Source organism: Ursus arctos, unplaced genomic scaffold, assembly GCF_023065955.2.
Source record: "Ursus arctos isolate Adak ecotype North America unplaced genomic scaffold, UrsArc2.0 scaffold_31, whole genome shotgun sequence".
NCBI lineage: Eukaryota > Metazoa > Chordata > Mammalia > Carnivora > Ursidae > Ursus > Ursus arctos.
The window spans coordinates 1,179,590-1,207,342 of record NW_026622997.1 but is presented as its reverse complement, the minus strand read 5'-3'; the positions used below and the strand labels follow the sequence as shown (position 1 = coordinate 1,207,342).

The following is a 27,753-nucleotide window of genomic DNA, read 5'->3' as shown; positions in this document are numbered from 1 at the left end:
CCAGAAGTAAACTGATTCAGTAAAGTGGCAGGATACAAAATTAATACACAGAAATCAATAGCATTTCTATATACTAACAATGAAGTTGCAGAAAGAGAAATTAAAAACAAAAACACAAACACAAAAACCAAGGGGCACCTGGCTGGCTCAGTCGGTAGAGCACGCAACTCCTGATCCTGCGGTTGTAAGCTCCTGTCCCATGTTGGGGGTAGAGATTACTTAAAAATAAAATCTTTTAAGAAAACCCCAACATTTACAATTGCAACAAAATAATAAAATACCTAGGAATAAACTTAACCAAAGTAGTGAAAGACCTGCACTCTGAAAACTATAAAGCATTGATGAAAAAAATTGAAAATGACACAAAGAAATGGAAAGATATTCCGTGTTCATGGATTGGAAGTATTTTGATCTCTATTAAAATACCAACAGCGTTTTTCAGAAAACTAGAACAAATAATGCTAAAATTTGTATAGACTCACAGAGGACCCTGAATAGCCAAAAGAGGAAAAAGGACAAAACTGGGCGCATCACAATTCCAGTTTTCAAGATCTACTACAAAGTTGTAGTGATGAGAACAGCATGGTGCTGGCACAGAAACAGACACGTAGATCATTGGAACAGAAAAGAGGGCCCAGAAATAAACCCACGATTATATGGTCTATGAACCTTCAACAAAGGAGGCAAAAATATGCAACAAGAAAAAGTTCTTCAACAAACAGTGTTGGGAAAACTGGACAGCCACATGCAAAAGAATGAAACTGGACCACTTTATTTCACCATATAAAAAAAAAAACTCAAAATGGATTAAAGACCCAAATGAGAGTCCTGAAACCATAAAATTCCTAGAAAAGGGCATAGGCAGTAATTCTTTGACATTGGATGTCTCGTGAGGCATGGGAAACAAGCAAAAATGAACTATTTAACTATCAAGTTAACAAGCTTCTGCACAGTAAAGGAAACAATCAACAAAACTAAAAGGCAACCTACCAAATGGGAGAAGATATTTGCAAATGACATATCCAATAAAGGGTTAGTTTCCAAAATATATAAAGAACTGATAAAATTCAATACCTAATAAAACAAATAATCCATTTTAAAAATGGGCAAAAGGGGCGTCTGGGTGGCTCAACTGGTTGAGCCTGACCTCTTGGTTTGGGCTCAGGTCATGATCTCCTGGGTCATGGGGGCTTTGTGCTCAGTGGGCAGTCTGCTTGAGTTTCTCTCCCTCTGCCCCTCCCCCCACAAGCTCATGCTCTCTCTTTCTAACAAATAAATCTTTAAAAAATTTAAAAATGGGCATTAGACATGAATGGACATTTCTCCAAAGAAGACATACTAATGGCCAACAGACACATGAAAAGATGCTCAACACCACTCATCATCAGGGAAATGCAAATCAAAACCACAATGAGACATCACATCCTATCTGTCAGAATGGCTAAACCAAAAACATAAGAAACAACCAATATGGCAAGGATGTGGAGAAAAGAAACCTTTGTGCACTGTTGGTGGGAATGTAAATTGGCACAGTCACTGTGGAAAACAGTATGGAGGCTCCTTGAAAAATTAAAAATAGAATTACCATATAATCTCGTAACTCCACTACAGGGTATTTGCCCAAAGAAAATGAAAACAGTAATTCAAAAAGATACATGCACCCTTATGTTTACAGCAGCATTATTTACAACAGCCAATATATGGAATTAGCTCAAATGTCCACTGATAGATGAACGGTTAAAGAAAAAGTGGCGTATATGTATAGGTATATATGTACAATGGGATATTGCTCAACCATAACAAGGAATGAAATCTTGCCATTTGCAATGATATCGACGGATCTAGAGGGTATAATGTCAAGTGAAAAAAGTTAGAGAAACACAAACACCATTTGATTTCACACTCATATGTGGAATTTAAGAAACAAACCAAATGATCAAAGAAAAAAAAGAGACAAAAAAACCACCCTCTTAAATATAGACAACAAAGGTGGTAGGAGGGATGAATGAGGTAGGTGAAGGGGATTAAGGATACAGTCACTGTGAGGAGCACTGAATAATGTATAGAATTGTTGAGTCACAACATTGTACACCTGAAACTATATAACACTGTACAGTAATCATACCGGCATTAAACAAATAAATAAGTAAAAACCAGTGGAGATGTAGTGCACAAAGAACAGCCTCGAAGACAGACTTGCGGTGAGTCATAAAGCAAGCCTCAGTAAATCTCAAATGATTGAAATCATACAGGGTACGTTCTCCAACACACTGGAATGAAATTACAAATCAATAACCAAATGAAATTGGGGAGATTCACATGTATTTCGAAATTAGACAACACACTCCTAAGTAATCAATGAGTCAAAGAAGAAACTTCAAGGGAAATTGGAAAATCTCTGAGACGACTGATAACAAAACGAAAACAGAGCAGAATGTAGAGGATGTGCTAACGCCGGCTTAGCGGGGAATTTACAGCTCTAAGTGCCTGTATCAAAAAAGAAAGATCTCCAATCAATAGCCTATCCTCTCGGCGTAAGAAGCTAGATAAAAAGAACAAACTAAACTCAAAGCAAGTAGAAAGAAGGAAAACAGTGGGTACTCCTAAGAGGATTTGCATTTGGCTCTGTCAGGTAAGTAGGGGAATACTTTAAACTGAACTCATGATTTGAGACGCTTTGGCCCATCTTGGTTTTGTGAATGTGGAATGCAAATCTGCAAGGCCAGGCTTGTAGGTACAATTCTGAGGCACTGCTGGGCCCTGTTCTGTTCACGCCAAGCCTGCCAGAGGGAGATGGAGGTAGGAGGAGGGTTACCTTTGGTTCACCGCGAGCACCGCCCTGCGGAAGCTGGGTTTATCAAAGGAGCTCTCTTATCAGACGCTTACCTTAGGCAGCCTGCGGCTTTGTCTTCCACTTTCAAGACCATCAGACTGAAGCTCAAATTGCTGTTTGGCAAAAGGTCTTAGGATAAAAATCAGCTTAAGTGTTCGATTGCCCTGTGAATTTTCACTTCTCCCTAGATTTTAAGTTGAGATTCCTTACTAACTTACCAGCTCTGCAATGATTTTAAGTTACTTGTGAATAACGTAGGCTGCGTGGGATATTTTCAGTAAGAGAGTGGGTCTGAATAATTAAGCTTCATGTTTCAGAAATGGAAAAATACCCCTTCTTTTATAAACCCATGGAAAACATGTGTTTGTCCTTGCCATTCCACGGAAACTTCTTGACCTCCACATTCCCAACTCTAGTGACAAACTGTTAACCTAGCCTCTTGGCAACATTTCACGTTTTTTGATACTCCTCCTTCCTTGAAACACACTCTTCTCTGGGGCTCCACTCGCTCTCACGGTTTTCCTACCTTGTTTACTGCATCGTTCCCATCATGGATCCCATCTATATCATTTCACTCTCTAAATGTTGGGGCGTTAGGGGCGCCTGGGTGGATCGGTCGGTTACGCATCAGCCTTCAGCTCAGGGCGTGGCCCCAGGGTCCTGGGATCGAGCCCCAGGTCGGGCTCTCTGCTCTTTGGGGAGCCTGCTTCTCCCTTTCTGCTCTCCCTCTCTCAAATAAATAAATTAATAAAATCTTTTTAAAAATAAGTGAATGTTAGGATGTTAGAGTTCAGTCATTGATTCTTGGACTGAATCTATTGCTCGATGGTCAGTTCCCTCTGTCACAACTGAGGCGCTCGTTCCCCCACAGCTTACAGTGAGTGAGAAGGTCTTGATGCATGTCCCTCAGCCACAATGACAACTCTATAGCTCAAGATCACGTCCCGAACATGGCACCTCACATTCAGTGGCCAACCATTGCTGAGGGCTGTACGCAACTTGACTCCTCACTTTAAGGCAAGACAGCTCTGAAGGACAATTGCTCTGGTTCCAGAGCTCTTTGTAGAGTTAGTTGTTGTCTCTGCTCCACCTCCCTCTCCACCCAGTACCGCTTCTCTACAGCACTCACTCCGTAAGCTTGCACATACGTCTCAGGATCTTTTACCTAGAGAACCGAATGTGCATTTGGTATTGGAAGTGACCTGAGGAAGTCGTTTCAGAAATGGGACTTGGGAGTTGGAGACCTGAAGTGAACTGGCAGTGAGAAGCCAGGGCAAGGGGACAGGTCAGGCACCCAGAGCCCTGACAGGAGGTTGCAATACAACTATTAAAAACGTCAGTGGCGGTGAAAGTAGGATAGGATATTTGTGGGAGGTAATGAATTTGTGAGTTATTTCAGGTGAGGTGAGTCTGGGATTTTATTTTATTCATCTTACAAACTAAAAACTAGCCTGTTAATGTTTCATGGATGGTCTCAAAAGACATGTGACTTCAGGGTCAGAAACAAAGGACTTCCTTATTCATAGACAGCACGCAGCATGAATCTGCACACAGGTGCCCGTCCTACTTGCCCCCAGATCGGAAGGAAGCTGCGGGATGGATGCAGATGGACGCTATGCCACAGTGAGAGTGCTGCACCTGGTCGGGGGCGGGGAGGGGGCAAAGCTTAGGGAATCAGCCGCTTTCGTAGAATGTGGTTAACTGAGTTCACTCTGTCTAGAGGAGCATGTTACCTCATTTCTCAAAGTTACAAGCTGCGTGAGCAACTCTGAGAAACAGCTTGGCCAAAAGAATGCTCAGGGTTTTGCACTGTTGGCCACTAACGTATTAAGGGAGGCAGTGAAATTCTGAGGGTGATGAACACCAACACAAGGCCAAGTGTAAAACCCAGAGGGCTGCCTCGGCACTACAGGAAGTCTTACCTCCTCCAGCCAGAGGGCAGAAAAAGCAGAGGATCCGACCCAGGACTCAATCGAAAGAACAGCAGAGCCCCAAACAAGGTCATTGTCAAAGCCGGCAGGCGCGCTAACCACTGCCGGAGAGCTGCCCGAGAAGGAACGCAACTCGGAGACTTCAGACAGGCCTTTTTCAGTCCAAGCCTCGAGAGTCATGAATCCTCAGATTCCTCAATGAACCCTACGGGCCTGCAGAATTATTCCATCCCCCAGCTAAAACCTGGCGTGGCTGCCTCGTTGAGGATGACGCGAGCCTCTGCTCTGCAGGACGTTGCGTGTACCTTCCAGATCTCCCCACATCCCCATCTGGCCACTAGGTCAGCTCCTCGCGTCGCCTGCAGCAGAATCTGGTTGGAGTAGCACAGGGGTCTCCTACGGGAGGGAAGAGACTACATGCCACCTCGTGGGGCAATTTGTGCTTTCTACCTTCTGAGTCTGGAAGTCTCAGTTCCTGGACACGTCTGCCATGAGAAAGATGGAGACTCTCTGTAAACTTAAAGGTGGGGCTGGTGCCTGGACATCTTAGCCTCCTTTTTTCAAGACTCCAGCAGACAAGGAGGGGAGTAACCACCAGGCAGGAACTGATGGTCCCATCATCAGAAGGCAGGGTGGCTGTGACACAATGAAGACAGGGAAGAAGAAGTTTGTCCCTCAGGTGATCCACTGAGTGTATGTGTCTTGGTTCTCCGCTGAGCAATTTTTATATTAAATGGACAAATACAGCAGCGATCGCCTGAGAGGAGCATAGTGACCAGAAGTGTAGACCTGGCAGGGTCACCTACCAGGAATAGCAGCCAGATCATCAGAGGCAGTACTCATTCAAGAGGGGAATTCTGGAGGGGAATCTAGAATGGGTGGTGGAGGAGGGAGAAAATGCATATTCTTTATGACTTTAAGATGTGCTGTGTCAGCAGGGGCTGCAATTCTTCTACTCATCTACCCTTGTTAAGTTTCCCCAGGAAGAGAGGGAAATTCTGGTGTAGCTGTTCCTACTTCTTATTATAGCGAACACGTGGATCGAGGGGTTCAAGGGTAGACTGTGGTACATGCTGTGGTTCGGTACCCAAAACGAGGCATTCGCGTCCGACGCTGTTTGGAGAATTGGTAGACAATGGCTCCTAGCTGAGTCTGTGGGAATTGCCCTCTCAGAAAGTGCTGCTTCACAAGGGTATTCTCTACCCCCAGACACCTTGCATCAAGACAGAGCAATTCTAAGGGACCCCCAGCTCCTGAGCTTCTGAGAAGGTCACCCGGAGCCTCTCTTGTCACAGTTCAACTGTGCTGTCTGGTCCTGTCTCCTTAATTCCCTCATGAGTGTTATTCCTGAAGAAAATCTCGGTAAAATTCCTGCATACAAATCTTGGAGTCCTAAGTCAGCTTCCTGCAAATGCGTTTGTAACAATTCCCTTTTCCTCTCTCTATACTAACTTTCTGTGTGATCTCACCCACCTTCATGGATGTCTATGCTATCTTTCTGCTTCTGACTCCCAAATTCATATCCCCAGCTGCCTTCTCAATACTTTGACCTCAGGGCACACTCAGAAATCAGGCAAGAGTACACTCAGGGAAAAGAAAGCACTCTAGGCATGTCACGTGCCAGTAGTTTCACACAGGGGCTGAGGTACAAGCTGGTGATGGGAAGCTGAGGACTTGGGATGCATCGCTTCCCAGTGTGGGTGTGCTCACCAGCCCGGAAGCTCCCTGAACTCTACGCCTGGGGTGTCATGGAGGCTTCTTTGTGTAGGCATGATGAATTATCAACTCCATTTCCAATATTGACCCCACTTCTCCATTATTAACTCTCTGGAGAAGTGGAGATGGGGTGAAAATTCCAAGCTTCTAATTGTGGTTGGTCTGTCTGGTGACAAGCCCCATCCAGGAGTCCACCCAGAATCACTTCCGTAGAACAAGGGATGCTCCTGACGTCCTCATCATCAGGAAATTACGAGGGTTTTAGGAGCGCTGTGCCAGGAACCAGGGGCAGAGACCAACTACCTATTATCTCACAACCTCCTGGCTTCCTTGCTGTTCCCTCTACCAAGAACACTCTTATCCAGATATGCACTGCATTTCCAGATATGGTTAACTCCATCTCCTTCAGATTTCAGCCAAAATATCATCTCCTCAATGTGATTTTCACTGCCTTCTCTGATACTTCAGCTAGCTCCCTCCCATGCCAGGACTTCTAATCTCTCTATCCTGATTTTACTTGGTTCTTTTTTTTTTTCTTTTAGCATGGTGCTTATCAGCTTCCATTTACCATTCTACTTTACATATGGTTCTGTTTATAAATTTTGGGTTTTGTTTGGGTTATTTTTTTAAGGGGGGGGGAGTGTCAATCCCCACTGGAACATTAGCTCTATGAGGGCAGGGATCTTTGCCTCTTTTTTATGTGTGTGGGGGGCACTTTTGTATCCTGAGCATGGAAAGCTGCCTAGCCTAGAAGAGTATTCGATGAACACTCTTGTTTAAGTTCGGAGGGCTTACAAGGTAAATACTTTGAAGCTGCTGGGCTAGTATGTATATCACTTTCAACTTTAATATATATTTCAAAATTGCTTTTTAAGTGAGTGTAGTAATCCATGCCCCTACCAACTGTGTATGAGAGTTCCAGTTATTTATTGCTAAGGTGTGGGTGTATGGTTTAAACTGGCCTTTCCTTAATTAATGAGTCAGCGTGTTCGCTTATGTTCACTGGTCACGCAAGAGTCCTCCTCTGGGAATTGCCTGTGCACTTTTTTGGTCATTTTTTTTTTTCTGTTTGATTGCTGGCTTTTTCTCCCCTTATTTATTTATCGCTATTCATTATACATTCAGTGTATTGAACCTCTGTTGGTTATACATGTTGCAAATACCTTTTCTCAGTCTTTTGCTAGTCTTTTCCACTAGTTTCTGGTGTTTTTAAATATAGTTTTATTAAATATAGTTTTAATTTTTAATTAGGCCAAATTTATTTATTACTTATTACTCCTTCACAGTCTGTGCATTTTAAAGCAAATCCTGCTCTACTCGAGGTCGCAAAGAAATGATCTTAAATTTTCTTTCAAAAGTATTAGTTTTGGGGCACCTGGGTGACTCGGTTGAGCATCCGACTCTTGATTTCGGCTCAGGTCACCATCGCAAGGTTGTGGGATGGAGCCCCAAGATGGGCTCCCTGCTCAGCGTGGTGTCTGCTTCTCTCTCTCCCTCTGCCCCTCCCCCCGCTTGTGCGCTCACTCTCTCACTCTCAAATAAATAAATAAAATAGGGGCACCTGGGTGACTCAGTCGGTTAAGTGTCTGCCTTCCACTCAGGTCATGATCTTGGGGTCCTGAGATCAAGACCCTAGTTGGTCTCCCTGCTCACTGGGAGAGTCTGCTTCTCCCTTTCCCTCTGCCTCTACCCCCACTCATGCACTCTCTCTGTCTCGCTCAGTTGCTCACTCTCAAATAAATAGATAAAATCTTTTAAAAAAAGAAATAAGTAAAATAAAATAAACTAGTTAATTCCATGGAACACATTCTTGGGATTTTGCTTGACTTTGCATTGAATTTGTATACTAACTTAGGAATGTCATAATGATATCTTGATGATATTGAGTTTCTCTATACACAGACATATATATATCTCCATTACGTATACTTAATAAATAAAAGTTTATAATGTTTCCATTAAGGTATCTTATGTATTTCTTTGCTCCTATAATAGATGTCTTTTCCCCATTTTTAAATTTGAGTGCAGTTGACAGACTTATATTAGTTTCAGGAGTGCAACACAGTGATTGGACAACTTTACATGATGCTGTGCTCAGCACAAGTGTGGCTGCCATGTGTCGCCCACATCACCACCACAGTACCTCTGACCATATTCCCCGCGCTGTGCCTTTATTCCCTCACTCATGGATTCCATAACCTGAAGCCGGTACCTCCCACTGCCCTTCACGCAACTGCTGTCTTCTACAATTACGTTTCTAACTTGCGCTGGGGATAGGAAATGCAATTGTGATGATACATTTTTAAAAAATTACACCACCTTGCTACATTCTCTTATTAATCATTATATGAGTATTAACTTGATTTTCTCTGTACACAAGCCAACGTGCCGCTTAACAGTTATGTATAATTCATGCTTTCGTTAGGTAACATAATCCGCTCTAAAACTTAAAATATATTAAAAACAGCAATATTCCAGTTCTCACCTCTCCCAGGTAACCAATTATTAATTTTCTTACGTATTTTCCCAGGGTTTCCTTCTGACCGAACAAGAAAATACAAGTTCTCTTTCCTTCCTTCTATCGGCAAACGCAGCCAGCTGTAGCCGGAGGTCTCCGGTGGCTCGCGGGGCACCTGCTTCGCGCCAGCAGCACGGCCCCGGCGCGAGGCGCGCAGGTGGCGGGCAACCACCGAGTGCCGGCCGGGTGGCGGCTAGAGGGGCCCGGAAGTAGTCTGCGCAGCTGCAGCCCCGCCGGCCCGCCCCGCCCCTCGCGTGGGGCGCTAGTTTCGGAGCGTGTGGGGGTGCCCGCCGGCCGTGCCCCCGGGGCTCCCCTCGCTAGTACGGCAGCCCCGCGTCCAGCTCGGGGTGCGGAGCAGCCCCCTCCTCTCCCCGGGGAGGCCTTGTGCGCCTCCGGGCTCGGGCCGCCGCCTCCCCGCGTTTGCGGACGGGTTTCTCGGGTCACACGCACACACCAGCCGCCAGAATGGGGGCAGCTCGGCTTGGCTCCGTCTGCGGACAAGGTCAGTGGCGAGGTCTTTGAGGTCCCCCGTGGTACTGGACTGGAGCCCGCTCTTCGCAGTCAGGCTGCCTCGTTCCGTTCCTGCCCCTGCCACGTCCTGACTGTGTGGCTTTGGGCCAGTCTCTTAGCCTCTCTGTGCCTCAGTTGACTGCTCTATAAAATGGGGAGAATGCGGTCACCTAACTCATGGGCTTGTGAGCAGACCCCAAGGAAAAGGCCTTGGGGACTGCTAGCACTTCACGGGTTAACAGTGATTTCCCACTTCCAGGAATCTTCGGCAGAAATACAGCTGCCCACTAGAGTGAGGTCCAAGTGCTGCCTTGGCTCAGGATGGCTAGGGAATCGAAGGAAAGCACGGCCTTCGATGATGAATCTGCAGAGAACCAGATCGGGCTCCTGGTCGTAAAGGTGGAAGAGGAAGAGGCCTCTGCCTTTGTGGAGGCAGCCAGCCCTGTTCGGGGTTCAGAAAATTACCGTCAGCGCTTCCGGGGCTTCCGCTACCCCGAGGCAGAGGGGCCCCGCGAGGCGCTGAGCCGGCTCCGGGAGCTGTGCCGACGCTGGCTGCGACCCGAGACCCACAGCAAGGAGCAGATCGTGGAGCTGCTGGTGCTGGAGCAGTTCCTGACCATCCTGCCCGAGGAGCTGCAGGCCTGGGTGCGGGAGCAGCACCCGGAGAGCGGGGACGAGGTGGTGGTGCTCTTGGAGTATTTGCAGACGCAGCTGGAGGAGCCAGGGCCGCAGGTAGAGGCAAAGGGCTTAGTACCTGAGAGCTGAGCTCTGTCTCTTCCAGAAGTCTCAAGGTCGGAGTGAGGGGCGTTTCTGTAAGAGCCAGTTCTCAGTCTCTTTCTGTATCGTGAACCTCGTTGCCCCTCCGGAGAAGTCCCTGGATCCCTCCTCACACTAGTATTTGTAAGAACATGAAGGATTAGAAAAGAACTCCGTTATGTGAAACACAGTTAACAGAGCATGAAACAAATTAGTGAAAAAATTATCTATGTGCTCTTTAAAATTAATGCACCAAATAGTAAGAGCTAGGGACAGGCCCAGTAACTGGTAGAGTTTCAAAGTGGTTAAAAGCATAAGTGACTTTGACAGTGTTTGCCAGGTTGTGATATGGGGTGAAAACATCTGTAATTTCTATTTGTGACTAAGTCCTGTGGCTTATGCCACATTGGTTTGTTGGTTCCATTTATAATGGAAGGAACTGCCAAATTTCTCTTAGGGGCTAGTAAGGATTAAAATACTTTTTTCCTGGACCACTTGGGACGGAGTCCAAGAACCTCAGGCTCAAAAACACCCCAGTATCTTCTTGCTTCACCAATGTCTTATGAGACTGTGTCCTCTGTGCCCCATCTTGTGAATGTTTCTTCAGAGGACACGTGGCAAGCCTTCCAAGCACTGACTGGGAGCCCAGGGCTCTGGAGTGAGATCTGCTGCCCTCCAGCCCTTGAGCAGTGAAGTTGTTTCAAGGCTCTTAGCTTCAGGCTCCTCATTCCAGTGGTTAATTCTGAGCTGCATGTGAGAAAGTAACTTGAAAACTGTAGTTTAAGTATAAATGTCTAAAAGGAGTCCCGCTTTTCATGGAGAAAGACCATGTACAGGGTCCTGAATTAGGTGATTGTACGTATTGTCATCTTATTGGTCCGAAAACCCCTATAAGCGAGAAATGATTGCCCTCACTTTTCAGATAAGAAAAGATACGAGTATTCTGAGAACTTAACACTAGTTCCGAAAGAGTCTTCATAAGAGCACAATATATATAACGAGGGAGCACGCGCTAGTGGTTAACAGCATGGGCTCCGGGGTTCCTCTGCCTGACCCCCAGTCCTAGCATCACCACTTAATAGCTGGGTGACCTTGGGCAAGTTGCTTCAACTCTGGGCCTCCGTTTGCTCATTACAAAAATACAGATAATAATAGTACCCAGCTCATAGAGTGGTTATCTGCATTCGTAAGGCTCTTAGAAATAGCGCTTGGAAAACAAAGTACTAGCACACAAAAAGCATAATAGAAGTTTTGATGAATCAATAAATGAATGACTTCCAGGGCCCAGGTGGTGACCAGAGGCAGCTACTCTGTTGCAAGATGGCAGTGCTGACACCAGCTCAGAGGCCATGGAGTTCCCAGTTCCAGCCAATGAAGGCTCTGCTCAAGCACGAATCTCTGGGATCCCAGGCCTCAGCAGACAGAGGTGAGTGTTACCTCCTGGGCAGTTTGAATTCTACAGACTTCATCCAGCTTCATTAAAGATCACCTAATAGGTCCATTGACCACTACTTTGGCCATCACTGACTGACTCTACTTTGAGACTAAAAGGGAAATTTTAAACAATGGTGGAAAGCTTTCCTAATCAAGCCTGGACATAATAAAAAGATAAATAAGTAAAACTTGGTTTGGAAAGAATTGGTTCTCCATTCGTTTCATGCATAATGATGGCAGCCTCCTACGTGGTAGCCCATGTTGTTGGTGCCGGGGGAGAGCTGTTGGTGAGACAGTCCTGGCTGCAGTGGAGCTGAGGTTCTAGTGGGGATGACAGCAGGGAAGCACAACAGTGCAGTTTCAGGTAGCGGTAAGTGCCAAGAAGAAAATGACCAGAACCTGTAGAGCCAGCCAGAATATCCCACAGATTACAGGACTATTGCAGATGAGAGTATAAACCTTCCGAACCCTGGGTCTGTTATTAAAACAGCATGACTCACTCCACAGGATGTGGCTGTATGTCCTGAACGTGCGTGTAGGCTCCCAGGACACAGCATTGAGACGCACCAGCCTTTTTTTCTCAACACAGGTTCTAGCCTAAACCAGCTGTTTTGTGCCCCTTTAAAAGTTTGCTTCCTATGGGGAAGCCTGAAGTTCATGCTTCTTCTCTTTTGACTCTGAGCAAGTTCCATACAACCAGAGGCCTGTGTGTTTTGGGTTCCCGCCTTCTCTGACTCTGGTTTTTCAAAACCAAAGAAAGCCCATAGCTACCACTAAAGGCATTTTAACCAAAATCCTGTTTTTCTCCCTGTCCCAAGCAAAACTCAGAGGATCTTTAGATGAAAAGCTTGTTTTATGTTGCTTAAATTCACCGTTCCTTCAGAGGATCCTGCCCTTTTTGCATAGTTTTTGTACACTGACAGCACACCACGCCTCTCTGGGCCCTAGGGTTGGAGCTGGTAGGGACCAGGCATTGGGGAAAGGAGCACATTCTGTCTGAAGTTCCTGGCAGGAATTTACTAGCCCAGTTTTTGAACTTGAATCCACAGGCCAGGGAGGCTGGGGGCCAGGGTCCATCTCATCCAGAGCATCTTTCCTTCCTAGTTCTCCGGGTTCCTGGGCTTGGCCCAGGACGGCGCTGCAGAGGAGACGCGGTGGTGGCTGCCAGGCTGCCCCCAGAGCCCCAGGTGAGCTGGAGCCCCCCTGTTGAGCATCCTGTGCTGGTCCCTCCCTCACGCCCTATATCCTACACCCACCCAAATCCTAGATGGGATTTTAATTTTCTCATGTATGCCAGTGTTGTTTGTCATTGTCTAACTTCTTGGTGCCTAATTAAGAGCCTTTTCCTATTTTATGACTAGCTTGGGTGCTGTCTGTGCTTCCTTCCCACATCTTCCCTACTCCGTCTGTCTGGTCAGGTCCTTCTTCAGTGGATTTTCTTCAATATGGACAATTCCGCAAATGCAAGCTGAAGCTTTTGTTGTGATGGTGCTTTTGTTTTGAAGTGTTTTTTAAAGATTTTATTTATTTATTTGAGAGAGAGCACGCGTGTGTGCGCACAAGAAGGGGGAGGGGCATAAGGCGAGGGAGAAGCAGACTCTCCTGCTGAGCAAGGAGCCCGACTCGGGGCTCCATCCCAGGACCCTGGGATCATGACCTGAGCCAAAGGCAGACGCTTAACCAACTGAGCCACCCAGGCGCCCCAAGTTTTGTGGGTTTTTTTAATGGCGTTACTAGGGTATAAACACATGGTCTCTGGCTCTCAAGGAATTTAAAAGTGGAGAGGACAGATGAGGCATGTCCATTTATCTCAACTAATAATACAATCTGAACAGTCTTTACTTAAACCGGATTTTACTTTCTTACCCAGTTCTTCATATCCTTGAGATTCTGTAATCCCACTTTCTTCCCTGTTCTCACCTCACACTTACACTTCGTTGTATTTTAATAACCATTCATGTCAGTGAGCCCCCATCACTACTTGGCTGAAAATCACACCGCAAATCTTGTGAGAGGTTTTGGTTTGGTTCCAGTCCTTTCACTGGGTTGGCCTTTATTTTGTCTGGATACTGATTCACAGATAAGACACTTATCCTCATGTGCTCACTGATTCTTTACTTCTAGTGTTGTTTTGTTGACTGGGTGAAGTGGGTATTACGGTGCTGTACTGGCGTGGTCTGCAGAGCCTGTAGAGGGGACATTCGGTCTCCTGTGCCCAGCTGTGGGCGTGACTTTGGGAAGAGGAACTAGGTGGGATCCTGTGCTGTTTCAGGGCTTGCTGAAGACGGAAGATGTGGCCCTGGCTTTCTCCCCTGCATGGACACAGCTGGATTCACCTCAAGGGAGCTTCCACAGAGATGAAAGGCAGGAGAACTGTGGCGGCCTGACCCCCCTGGGTAAGACGGATGGGTGCTGGTTTCTCCTAGGGGTTCATGGCTTCCTTTGTCGGTCAGAACCTACTGGGCTGTGAGAAGCTGTTTGAACTGTTTGCATTCAGAGCCACCGTTTCTGAACCCCAACTCCTAACCACATGTGCGACCAGCTCCTTAACCCTCGTGACCTTGCCTCCTTCCTGTTCTGCCAGCGTTCTGTCAGGTGAAGTGGGATGCAGCAGGTGCAACCCCCAGCACAGGCCTCGCTCACAGCAGGTGCACAGTGCTGATCCCCTTCCCGTTGCAGGCCTTGACAGAGGAGAGCTGAGGCCGCCTCGGGAAATGGGCCATGGGACCGTAGAGCATGAGAGCGAGAAGTGACCTGGAATGGACGGCAGAGCTACCGAGAGATCAGGGGAACAGCCTGACTCGGTCTGAGCTCACACAGCTCTGTGGCGGTACAGCGGGAGCTCCAGCTCAGAGCTGTCAGCACCGAAGCCAGAGCTTGTCTGGGACCAGAATGACTGCTCGTATCCCTTATTAGGGATCAGTTTCTAAGCTCCCGTTTGCCCCATTTCTTACAGAACATTTCACAAGTACTTACGCTTACCTGCTTCCTGCTGCTTTCTGTCCAGTCCTCCTAGTGTCCAGCCCCAGTGCAGGGCCCTGCCTTCGTCCTTAGGACTTAGAGCCTCTGAGGATGTCCCCAGCACAGTCCTCACCACCTTCTTCCACTCCCAGTGTGTACCCTGCTTCCAGTGGCCCCATGCCTGTTCTCCAGTCTCCTTCCTCCCCAGCACCCATTGTCCCCCTTTATTCCCATCCTTATCCTTGCACGGAAATCCTCACCCCGGCATCTGTGGAACTCTCTGGCAGGGCATAACTGACCATGTCTAGCCACTTGTTATTTCAGGTGGTGACATGCAGGCTGAGATCACGGACCCGCCCCCAGATGAAAAACGTCCAGAACAAGAGGCTGGGGAAATACCGTGCCACTTGGGTGAAGACGTTGCCCAGATTCCTCTCTGTGCAGAAGCTGGTGAACAGGAGGACAGGTTACCAAGAAAGCAGAAAAATGCCACAGGAAGTAGGCGGCACTATTGTCATGAATGTGGAAAGAGTTTTGCTCAGAGTTCGGGCCTGAGCAAGCACAGGAGAATCCACACTGGGGAGAAACCCTACGAATGTGAGGAATGCGGCAAAGCCTTCATCGGGAGCTCTGCCCTCGTCATCCATCAGAGAGTCCACACTGGTGAGAAACCATATGAGTGTGAAGAATGTGGCAAGGCCTTCAGTCACAGCTCAGACCTTATCAAACACCAGAGAACCCACACTGGGGAGAAGCCCTATGAGTGTGAGGACTGTGGAAAGACCTTTAGCCAGAGCTGCAGCCTCCTGGAACACCACAGAATCCACACGGGGGAGAAGCCATACCAGTGCAGCATGTGTGGCAAAGCTTTTAGGCGGAATTCACACCTCTTGAGACACCAGAGGATCCATGGCGATAAAAACGCGCAGGATCCTGAAAGTGGAGAGACCTGGGAGAGTCAGGGGAGGGTGGGAGGCTGGTGGGAACATGTAGAGGCTCCTGTGTCTTATAAATGTAATGAGTGTGAGAGAAGTTTCACTCGCAACAGAAGCCTTACTGAACACCAAAAAATCCACACTGGTGAGAAACCCTATCAGTGTGACACCTGTGGAAAAGGCTTCACCCGGACCTCATACCTTGTTCAACACCAGAGGAGCCACGTCGGAAAAAAAATTCTATCACAGTGACCCACGTCGTACGTGGCAGGGTGGGTGCTCCTTCCTCATTGAACCGAAGCCACGCACAGCCCTTCCTGACCACAGAAACTGGGCTGGGCTTTATTGACCGCTTCCCATCATCTTGTGTTAGACGACAGAGAGCCTGGCTGAGATGGATTCTCTTCTACCTTCTAGAAGGTGGCTGAGGAACAGCTTGTTTGATAGGAGGCTACAGGAGAGTTGTCTGGAAAGGGCAGGACCTGAAACGTTTATTCTCACCTACTGGACTGAAATGGGCTTCCAGACTGGCTAACCACCTCCAGCCAGCACTTCATGATTAGTCTCCTGGGCAGAAGGCTCTGCCTACACAGAATCCTCCATCAGTTGGTCAGATCCGTGACGTCCTACACTCCCCTCTGTGCCTTGAACACAGGTGCTGATAAACATTCATTAAGTGTAAAACATGAGCTGACCCTGTAGCTCTGGATATGATATCCTCTAGATTTCTGAGGAACTTCTCACCATATCCGTTTGAGCTTGTGTCTGATTCTGAGGTTCTAGATTGAGTTAATCTAGTACATTTTTTGCAGATCACACTGACTGCAGATCACATTGGCGGGGTGAGGGTGAGGTTACTGTGATAGAAAGAATCCACATTTCTTGACCAGACTAGGCATTCTCATGGGAACACCTTAGGTTCTTCATCATGAAATCACTGTGAATGTATGCCAGGCATGGAATGCCATTCTTTAATATTGCTGCTCTTTGCAGAGAAAATACTCCTACTCAGACAGTGTGAAAATTAATCGAATCAGAATAAAATAATGAATTTGCTAATGCTTAGCATCTTGGTTCTCAGCTTTCAGTCCTCTTGGGTCTAAGCACGTGCTCTCTAAAGCCACAGACACTACCCTGCCCACGACCCACTCCACCAGAAGGTGTGGTAGACTGTGAATCACGACTTAGGCCTGCTAAGTTCAAACTTCCTTATGCTCAGTAGATTCATACCAGATATTTAAAGCAAGTATCACTTATGGTTTCAAAACCCCATTATTAGTGTGCAACCATCTTGGTCTTCTTACAATCTAATTTCCCAGTCACCAATGTGGCACCATCTCTTCTATTATTCATGATGACGGTTTTAGCCATTGAGTTAATTCTTCAGGCTATCTACTTGTTTTTCCTTTTTTTCTTAATATTTATTCATTTGAGAGAGAGAGAGCATGAGCGGGAGGGGCAGAAGGAGAGGGGAAATCTCAAGCAGACTCTGCTGAGCATGGAGCCCAATGTGGGGCTCAATCCCAGGACCCTGAGATCATGACTAGACTGGAACCAAGAGTTAGACGCTCACCCGACTGAGCCACTACGACCCCTATTTGCTTTTCTTTTTTTTTTTTTTTTTTTTTAGATTTTATTTATTCAACAGAGAAACACAGCCAGCGAGAGAGGGAACACAAGCAGGGGGAGTGGGAGAGGAAGAAGCAGGCTCATAGCGGAAGAGCCTGATGTGGGACTCGATCCCGTAATGCCGGGATCACGCCCTGAGCCGAAGGCAGACGATTAACCGCTGTGTCACCCCGGCGCCCCGCCTATTTGCTTTTCTTAAGCACACTTTGTAGATCTTCTTTTTTTCCCCTCATGATAGTCGAACTTTCAGTTTTGTGAGAAAACTTCAAGTCACCATTACAGAAGCACAGTTACCGCTGAACAACACTGGTTTGAACTGCACAGCTCCACTTATACTGCAGATGTTTTTCGACAAATGCAGTACTGTAAGTATATCTTCTCTTATTATTAACATTTTTTCTCTAGTTTAAGTATATAGTATATAATACATATAACAAAAAATACATGTTAATCAACTTTATTGGTAAGGTTCCTGGTCAGCAGTAGGCTATTAGTAATTAAGTTTTTGGGGAGTCAAAAATTATATGTGGATTTTCAACTGGGTGGGGGGTTGCTGCCCCTAATCCCCTGTTGTTCAAGGGTCAACTGTAGTATTTAGTATTTCATGTTTCAAATGCAGTTGCTTCTACAAAAGCATTCCAGGATGACTGCTTTCCTGCAAACTTATTGGAGAAATACACTTTTGTGTTTGCATCTGCCCACACTTCTCACTTGGTTTCTGGCAACAATAGCTTCTTCCCCATTTATAATACCAGTTGAAGACTCTGGAATTCGAATATAGCGAGGTTTTCTGGTCACCTTGCCCTGTTAATGGTTTTGTCATTGTGATAAATTGTCCCCTGCTTATCCAAACCCTTTGCAGATCTGTCCGAGTCCCTGCTTTTATGCCAGCTTCCAAGGCCTGGTACTCCAAAGCTTTCAGGGACCCAGGGAACACAAATCTAACAAATCCTAATGTAAATTATTTACAGTAAAAACCAAATGGTTATTTTGTTTGAGTGAATTCTTAGACCAATAAAAATGCATTGCATGATTTCTAGAGTTTCTGTATACCTAGTATTAGGGTCCTCCAGAGAAACGTATTTAATAGGATATAAATATACAGAAAGAGGTTTATTATAAGGAATTTGCTCACATGATTATGGAGGCTGAGCGGTCTCAAGACCTGCAGTTGGCAAGCTGGGACCCAGGAGAGCCAATGGTGTAGTTTCGGTCCAAGTCCTATGGCCTAAGAAGCAGGAAAGCCCACAGTGTAAGTTCCAGTCCAAAAGCCAATAGGCTTGAGAACTAAGAACCAATGTATCAGTTTGAGTTTGAAGGCAGGAAAAGACTCATGTCCCAGTTTAAGGCAGGCAGGCAGGCAAGAGGAGTTCCCCCTTATCAAGGTGGGATCAGCGTTTCTGTGCTGTTCAGGTCTTCAGGTGTTTGACCACCCACATTAGGGAACAGTTTCTGCTTTATGCATATACCAGTTCAGATGTGAGTGTCCTCCCCAAACATCCTCACAGTCACACCCAGAAAAATGTGTGACCACATGTCTGGGCACCCCATGGTCTGGTCATATTGACCCATAAAACGGACCGTTACAATACTGTAGTTTGGGGTGTTCACTACAGAATTAAAACTTTTAACCATGCTCCTCCCCACACCCCCCACCTTCTGATTTCCAGTTATTCCAACTGACAGAACTGAGGAAATGTTTGTGCCTCCCTCCCTTGCTTACAGATGAGGACAGAGAAGGGCCGGAATGAAGCTGAGAGACAGAAATAAATGACTGGCTCACTACTGTATGCTCAGCACCTGGCAGACTTGATGAATGAATGATTCTGAAGACTGACTGATTCTACGTGCGCTCTCCTATTAACATAAAATCCCTACTGCTAGAGACCACAGTGTTCACATTCCTATTTCCAGAAATAAACTTTTCTTTCCTGTTTCTAAATAAACTCTGTGTTTACAAGCATTCATCCAGCAAATCTCAGTGTTAGGTCACACACTAAGGAATCAAAGATGAACAGTTGTCTCTATCTTTAAAGAGCAGAACCAAACTTTCTTCTAAGATGTCCTATCCATGTCTGTCCTCGTTCTGTGAGTCTGCCTGGCAACCCTGTCCACACAGGTGCTGCACAGACCAGGATTCAGCAGCAGCTGCTCCAGGCCTGTGGCCCACCCAGAACATGAGACTGGGCGAGCACGGTGCGGAGCCTGTACGAGGCCACCTGCCACTCCCCGAACCAGCGTGGAGACTGTCGGGAGGCAGTTTCCTCTCCTGTGGAGAAAGGCCGGCCCAGCGGCAGCACCGCACCAGTAGGACGTTCTGCCGTGTGCGCTGCTGTCCAAGGCTTCCTCGGGTGCCATCCTGTGGGACACAGGACACGGGGCGAACACATGTGCCTGTTCCTGCTCTTGTTTACATAGATTTAAAAACTGCCGGGGCGCCTGAGTGGCCCAGTTGGCTAAGCGGCCAACTTCTGATGGCAGCTCAGGTCATGATCCCAGGGCTGTGAGATTCACCCCCACACTGGGCTCCACGCTCAGCGTGGAGTCTGCTTTAGATTCTCTCTCCCTCTGGCCCTCCCCCTGCTTACATGCTCTCTCTTCCTCTTTCAAATAAATACATCTTAAAATTTTTTAAAAATATTGCTTCAATCTAAAAAGGGCCGTTGGTTTTCTGACCAAATCTGTCAGCCTTTCTTTAAAAAAATCTGGTGCCAAACATGGGGCCATTAAGGCCACAATGCCCTTTTTGAAGAAGGATGTGACCACACAGAACCAGACAGCATATGCGGCTAAGACTTCCTGGGATCTGGTAGCACATGTTCTTGACTCTGGTGGGCAAGAGAACGAGTAAGGGTCTTCCCATGTCGCACCTGCACGGCGCTGGCTGAGTTACAGGAGACACGTAGCATGTGCTATCTGCTCGTGAACGTTCACAGGTCGTCACCAAGGGGAGGACTACATCCAGGTGCCCCGCGCCATAACTGCTGGTGAAAGTTTGTCCCTTGAGGCTGAGTAGACAGCCACTTAAAAATGAAAGTCCGTGCACATCCAGGCTTACTGGTGTGGAGCTGGTCTCTCACGCCTCTGATCCCTCCCTGCCCCGCGCCCCAGCCTCGCTCCGGGTAAGCCACCTCTCGATGGACTCGTCCACATTACTCCTGTGCTCCCTGAGCTGCCGGCCAGTCACACAATGTCCTCTCCTTGGTATTTCTGTTAAAAAGAGAAAGGTGTCTAAATTCATCTGACAGAATTTGAGAAAAACATGCAACGAAGAGAAAAACGTTCACCCTGTAACTGAGGGTGCCTGAGAGGTGATGTGGAGCATGAATGGTGCCTGCCGATGTTGGCTGTTCTTCGGTCAAGTGCCCGTATGGGACTTTTGCCCATAGCTAACTGAATTGTTTGTTGCTTGAGATTTGATGAGTTCTTCTATATTCTAGACACAAGTCCTCTGTTAGAGAGATGGTTGGCAAATGTCTCCCCCTATCTGTAGCTTGTCTTTTAATCCTTAACAGTCTTTCACAGAGCAACACTTTCAAATTTTGATGAAGACCAGATTATTAATTTTTCCTTTAATCAACCATGCTTTTGAAATCAATTCTAAGAATCTTTGCCTAAATCTAGGTCCTGATGATTTCCTATCTTTTCTTCTAAAAGCTTTATAGTTTAGGTCTTATATTTTAGTCCATGATTCATTTTGAGCTGATTTTTGTACAAGGTGTGAAGTTCAGGCTATTTTTATTGTTTTGCCTGTGGATGCCCAACTGCACCAGCACCATTGTCTGAAGAGACTCCCTTTCCTCTGCTGAATTGTTTCTGCAGCTCTGCGAAGAATCAGCTGGGCATTTTTGTGTGGCTCTGCTTCTGGGTTCTCCAGTCTGTTGTACTGAACTCCATGTCTCCAGCACTACCTTTCCTTGATCACTGTAGATAGACGGTAAGCCCTAACATCAGGCATAGTGATTCCTCCCACTTTATTCTTTTCAAACTTTAGTTTTTCCTAGGTCCCTTTCTTTTCCATATAAAATTTAGAATAAATTCTATAAAAATTCCTGGTGAGATTTTGAAAGGATCCATATTAAACCTATAAATCAGTGTAGAGAACTGAAATCTTTACTGTTTTGTGTCTTCTAATCCCTGAACACAGTGTACCTCCATTGATTCAGATCTTCGCTTTCTTTCATAAGGATCTGGGCAACTCAGTTCTGAACCGAATTCCACCAACAACCTGAATGAGCATGGAATCGGATTCTTTCCAAGTGCCTACCAAGAAGAACCCAAATGGCTAACAATCGGATTCTGGCCTTGTGGAACCTGGAGTAGAAAAACCAGCTGAGGGGTTGTTTGTTTGAATATTTTATTTATTTATTTATTTATTTGACAGGGAGACACCAGCACAAGCAGAAGGAGCAGCAGAGGGAGATGGAGAAGCATCTGAGCAGGGAGCTGACTCGGGGCTTGATCCCAGGACCCTAAGATCATGACCTGAGCCAAAGGCAGATGCTTAACTGACTGAGCCACCCAGGTGCCCCAGAGAAACCAGCTAACTGGGAATTCTGACTTAAAGAAGTATGAAATAATAAATTTATATTATTTAAACCACTGAGTTTGTGGTAATCTGTTAAGGTGGCAAGAGAAAATGAATACAAGTAATATTACAGGCATCACCTAGGAAATTATTAAAAATTACGATCCAGACCTACAGAAGCTGAACCTACATTTAACAAGACCCCAGGTGATTTGCTTACACTCATTTTTGAAAATCACTGGTAATACTTTGCCTGCTGTGGAAGTGGAACAAAGAAATTGAAAAAGAACCCACGTTTCCACGTGTTTCAAAGAAAGACAAATAAAGCCACAAATTTTAATGACCAGAAGAAAAAAAGGAAGAAAAGAACACCACAGTAGGGGTGTGGGCCAAAGATTCTGGGTTCAGAGTCCTATTTTCCCCTGTATCAGTCAGAGTTCAACCAGAGAACAAATGATACCTACCTCCGTACCTACCTATCATCTATGTATCTGTCTGTCTGTCAATGCATTTGGGGTGCTGGCTAACCAGTCTCCATGAGACCCAGAGCCCACAAGCAGGTAGTCAGGAAAGGAAGATCACAAGCCATCTAGTACCCGTGTCCATTTCTGTTGCCTCTGACTTTTGTGACAAAGGTATCCTGTGGAAATGGAACCCTTCACTGTGGAGTTGAACACATACAGCTGGATCAGGTGTCAAACAACCACAAGGAAGATCCAGGGGAAGAGAACAACTGCAAGCCCAGGTGCGGCCTCACACCAACCAGGTGAGCCAGCTGATTAGCAACAACGTATGTCCGCTAGTAATGGTTGTAGCCTCCCTCCTGCCCAGTAACTCTCAGGAGACTTCCTGCAGCCCACCCTAACTGCAACATACTAGAATGAGAATTCTGGGGAATGTGGTTCAGCTTGGCCAAGTTGGCACATCATAAGCCATCCCAATCCACCCCATGTCAACTTGGTACCAATATACATCTCCTTAACCACACTTAATAGCCTAATAAAGATAGTTACAAAACTGTACTTCCATCTAAATGATACCAGAATCCCCAAAAAACCATGACCACACTAACTCTTTTCTCAGGAGAGGATACAACGTCCCTCTCCCTCACCTTCCCCCTCCCCCACCTTTAAAAAATTGTCTTTGCTGATATTCATTCATCTCCTACCTGATTCATACTCCTTTTGAAACCCCTTAATCTAAATACTGAAGTATAAAATTAAGTATCATTGACATATTTTATGTTAAATGATAAGAGGACAAGAGAGAAAGAAAACAAAAAATCTGGTTGATATATATAAACATTCATATCAAAACAATAAAGAAACAGTCATGACTATTGTCCTATTTTTTTTGCAACTAGTCTCATGGTCATAACTGTTATTTATAACAACCTTCTTCCACTATCCATTCCATATTCCCATTAACTGAGCAAGCACCTCAGCTGGTTGTGGTTCTTTGCTTGGTGGAGTGACCCAAGCCTTCATTCCCAGACTCTGAGCCATTAGCAGTCTGAGGCCTGCACTGGGTTGTCACAACCGTCCACTGACATTAACCACAGGCAGTGTTGTACTAAAATACAGGTAGTGTAGTACTAGTAGCAACCCACTTTCCCCTTGGGGTGATCAGTCACCCCAGCCAGGATAGTGATCCTCCTCTTTGTTGATTCAGAGGCATTATGGAGCCCAAAGCAGTCTGCTATCAGTCTCAACTTCCAGTTCAATGGAATCCTTGTTGTGTCATGTGGTGACATCTAGGGGAACATTCCTCCCTAGACCAGCGGTAAGTAAGCTCAGTACTGGAAATAAAAATTTTGCTAGTGGATTTCTTGTGGAGGTTAAGAGTGAGTGAAGTAACTTCTATTTCTACCCCTTGATTTCTGGACTTTTGAACCCTGGCTATGGGAGAAATAGCATGATATAGCAGACGTTGACTTAGAGCATACGCTGCATCCCGGAAGACAGTACCAACTCCGCAATGTATGGCCACTTAGCTGTGCCATAACTGAGTCTTTAAAAGGTCATTTAACTATTTCATTAACCCAAGTGCTTTAGGATGATGGGGACTATGGTAAGACTAGTGGACTCCAAGAATACAGGTCCAACGCCCACTTCATTGGCTCTGCAATGGGTCCCTTGGTCAGAAGTGACGCTGTGTAGAATACCATGAGAGTGGATAAGGCCAATACCGTGGTAAGTGGTAAGCCCACAGAAGGCAGTTTTGGCAGAAGCACTCACTGTAGGCCAGGAAGGCAAATCCATATCCAGAATAAGTGTGTATTCTAGTGTGAACAAAACACTTCCCCTTCCATGGTGGAAGAAGTCCAGTGTGCTTCAGTCAAGTAGCTGGCTGACGACACTAAGAAATGACGCATACGGAGAGTTTAGTGTTGGTTTCTGCTGTTGACAGATTGGGTACTCAGCAGTGGCTCTAACTAGGACGGCCTTGGCGAGTGGAAGTGCGACCATGCATCCATAGCCACTTTGTTCAGGATCCTACTAAGTAGTGACAGGAGTGTCTGGGGAAAGAGGCTGACTGATAGCCATAGAACAGGTCATCCTATCCACCCAATTAATAAAATCCTCCTCTGCTGAGGTCACCCTTTGGTAAACATTCAATGGCACACATGAAACTTCACATTTTTGCTTATTTGGAGAGGTCTATTCACATAGTTTCCCCCAGACCTCCTTGTTTCCAATATTCTAATCCTTCCAATGGTACCTTAACCATTCAGCCAAACCAAGAGGCACAGCCCATGAATTGTTACAGACTCATACTTCTGGCCACCTCTCCCCTAAAAAAAATGAACAACCAGGTGCAATGCTTGAAGTTCTGTCTCCTGGGAGAATTTTATTTTATCACTGTCTTTCAGGACTGTCCCAGAGTAGGCCTATAGTGCTGCAACAGTCTACTTTTGTAGATGTCATGCAGAATCACCTGTAAACCAGGCCCAAGATTTTTTCTTCCTCATTCAACTGGTCATAGAGAACTCCCCCATGGGGCCATAGGTTCAGGCAGATAGGAAGTAATGCAGCAAGAGTAAGGCCTGCAGTACTGGGTTACTTCCTCATGCAACTTATTTGTGTCTGCAAGCCTGCTCAAGCCACACACACTCTCTCTCTATGAGTATATGTGTATGTGTGTGTGTGTGTGTGTGTGTGTGTATCTTCCATTTAATAATGAAGCTGCTGTGCACACTCAATTTTATGGCTTGGTGTATCAGACAACATCCAATTCATGAGGAGCCGATCAGGTCACATGGTAGCTTAGTGGTCCATGGCCAAGCATTTATTCTCTACTAAGGTCCAGTAGCAAGCCAAAAGCTGTTTCTCAAAAGGAGAGTAATTATTTGAAGAGAATGGCATGACTCTGCTCCAAAATTCTAAGGGTCTGTTCTGTGATTAACCTATAGAGATCTGCCAGTGTTTTGGTGTTTTTCTTTTTAAGTTTTTATTAAAATTCCAGTTAGTTAACATAGTGTACTACTGGTTTCGTGTGTACAATGTAATGTTTCAACACTTTCATATAACACCCAGTGCTCATCACAGGTGCACTCCTTAATCCTCATCACCTATTTAACCCATCCCTCCCCAACCACCAACTCTGGTAACCATCAGTTTGTTCTCTATAGTTGAGTCTGTTTCTTGGTTTGCCTCTCTTTTCCCCCTTTGCTCATTTGCTTTGTTTCTTAAATTCCATATAAAAGTGAAATCGTATGGTATTTGTCTTTCTCTGACTGACTTACTTCTCTTAGCGTAAGACACTATAGCTCCATCTATGTTGTTGCAAATGGCAAGGTTTTTTTGTTGCTGTCTGAGTAATATTCCAGTGTGTGTATCTTCCTTATCCATTCTTCAGTTAATGGACATGTGCTGTTTTCACAGTCTGGCTATTGTAGATAATGCTGTTATAAACATCGGGGTGCCCGTGTCCTCTGAATTAGTATTTTTGTATTCTTTGGGTAAATACCTAGCAGTGCAATTGCTAGATTATAGGGTAGTTCTATTTTTATCTTTTTGAGGAAACTCCATACGGTTCTCCAGAGTGGCTGTACCAGTTTACATTCCCACCAGCAGTGCAAGAGGATTCCCCTTTCTCCACATCCTCTCCAACACCTGCTGTTTCTTGTGCTGTTGATTTTAGCCATTCTTACTGATGTGAGGTGATATCTCATTGTAGTCTTGATTTGCATTTCCCTGATGGTGAGTGATGTTGAATGTCTTTTCATGTGCCTGTTAGCTATCAGGATGTCTTCTTTGAAAAAATGTCTGGGTCATGTCTTCTGGCCCATTTTTTAACTGGATTATTTGGTTTTGGGGTGTTGAGTTGTAGAAGTTCTTTATATATTCTGGATACTAGCCTTTTATCAGATATGTCATTTGCAAAGATCTTCTCCCATCCCATAGGTTGCCTTTTACTTTTGTAGACTGTTTCCTTTGCTGTGCAGAAGTTTTTTATTTTGATTAAGTCCCAATAGTTTATTTTTGCTTTTATTTCCCCCGCCTCAGGAGACATATCTAGAAAGAAGTTGCTATGGCCAATGTTGAAGAGGTTACTGCCTGTGTTCTCTTCTAGGATTTTTATGGTTTCAGGTCTCCCATTTAGATCCTTAACCCATTTTGAATTTATTTTTGTGTGTGGTGTAAGAAGGCGATCCCGTTTCATTCTTTTGCACATTGCTTTCCAGTTTTCCCAACACCATTTGTTGAAGAGACTTTTTCCCACTGGATATTCTTTCCTCCTATGTCAAAGATTAATTGACCATATAGTTGTGGCTTCACTTCTGTGTTTTCTATTCTGTTCTATTGATCTGTGTGTCTATTTTTGTGCCAGTACTATACTGCTTTGATTACTACATCTTTGTAATAGAACTTGAAGTCCAGAATTGTGATGCCTCCAGCTTTGTTCTTTTTTTCAAGGTTGCTAAGGCTATTTGGGGTCTTTTGTGACTCCATACAAATCTTAGGTTTGTTCTAGCTCTGTGAAAAATGCTGTCGGTACTTTGATAGAGATTGCATTGGGATCTGCCAATGTTCTGAAGAAACATCTCTACCTACCACAGACAGTTCAAGCACCACTGCATATGCTCTATTATGTGGAAGGAGTTTGTAGTTCCTAAATGAACACTAAAAGGGGCTATAACCCAACCTACTCAAAGGGTGAATCTGGAAAATTTGGGTTATTTTAGAAAGTAGTGAGCCAAAGCTGGATTTGACTTAAGTGGCCTTTAGGTAAACATGTAAAAAAAAAAAAAAAAAAAAAAAGGCCATTGGTAAAGGTGTGGGTGCTGTTAGACATCTAATGGGAAGGAAAAAAGATGAAGAGACAGGTACTAATATTTACTGAATATCCTCTATGTGGCAAGCACTGTGCTGGGCTTATATTTATGGTACTTATATTGATAATCTAATTCCTACAAATTACCAATTTTGGGATTATAATCTGCAAATGAGGAAATTCAAGTTCAGAATAGTTCACTGGCATATGCAAGAAAAAAGGAAGAAACTAAAGTTTTTTATTTAAATGTAGGTCTCCAACTCCAAAAATCACATGACTTTCACTACTTAAGGCCAAATAACTGAAGGGAAAAAAGCAGTTATGATCTGCAGTGAGGACTATCATTTAGGAATAACTGGATAGAGGAGGAAGTAAAGAGGAAAAGGGGATAAAAAAGGCAGATAGGTACTAAATGAGCAAGATGGCTGCCCTTCAAGGGATAAAAGCAGGGCAAGACTTAAAAGGCGGTCATTATGAGTGCTGGCCTCCTATACCTATATATGCGTGTATTTGGAGGGAAATAGAATTTTTAAAGAGATTTTATTTATTTATTTATTTATTTAAGAGTTGGGGGGAGAGAGCACGAGTGGAGGGGAGAGGCACAGGGAGAGGGAGAAGCACACTCCCGGCTGGGCAGGGGGTAGCCTGACGCAGGGCTCAATCCCAGGACCCTGAGACCATGACCTGAGCCCAAGGCAGACACTTAACTGAGCCACCCAGGTGCC

The 27,753-nt window shown here is 45.4% G+C and overlaps 1 protein-coding gene across 1 annotated transcript; it reads left to right on the top strand.

Annotated features, from left to right (window-relative positions):
- Positions 1–9,233: 9,233 nt before the first annotated feature.
- Positions 9,234–16,657, top strand: LOC113248170 (zinc finger protein with KRAB and SCAN domains 4). The gene is made up of 6 exons (XM_026489572.4): positions 9,234–9,500; positions 9,768–10,240; positions 11,546–11,690; positions 12,803–12,885; positions 13,971–14,094; positions 14,984–16,657. The coding sequence occupies exons 2-6, from the start codon at positions 9,830–9,832 to the stop codon at positions 15,844–15,846; spliced, it is 1,626 nt and encodes a 541-aa protein (XP_026345357.2). The 5' UTR covers positions 9,234–9,500; positions 9,768–9,829; the 3' UTR covers positions 15,847–16,657.
- Positions 16,658–27,753: the final 11,096 nt, after the last annotated feature.

Coding starts and splice junctions, on each gene's coding strand:
- LOC113248170 (XM_026489572.4), top strand. CDS start 9,830: ATGGCTAGGGAATCGAAGGAAAGCACGGCCTTCGATGATGAATCTGCA. Junction 11,691..12,802: donor CCAGGCCTCAGCAGACAGAG/GTGAGTGTTACC, acceptor TTTCCTTCCTAG/TTCTCCGGGTTCCTGGGCTT. Junction 14,095..14,983: donor TGGCGGCCTGACCCCCCTGG/GTAAGACGGATG, acceptor TTGTTATTTCAG/GTGGTGACATGCAGGCTGAG.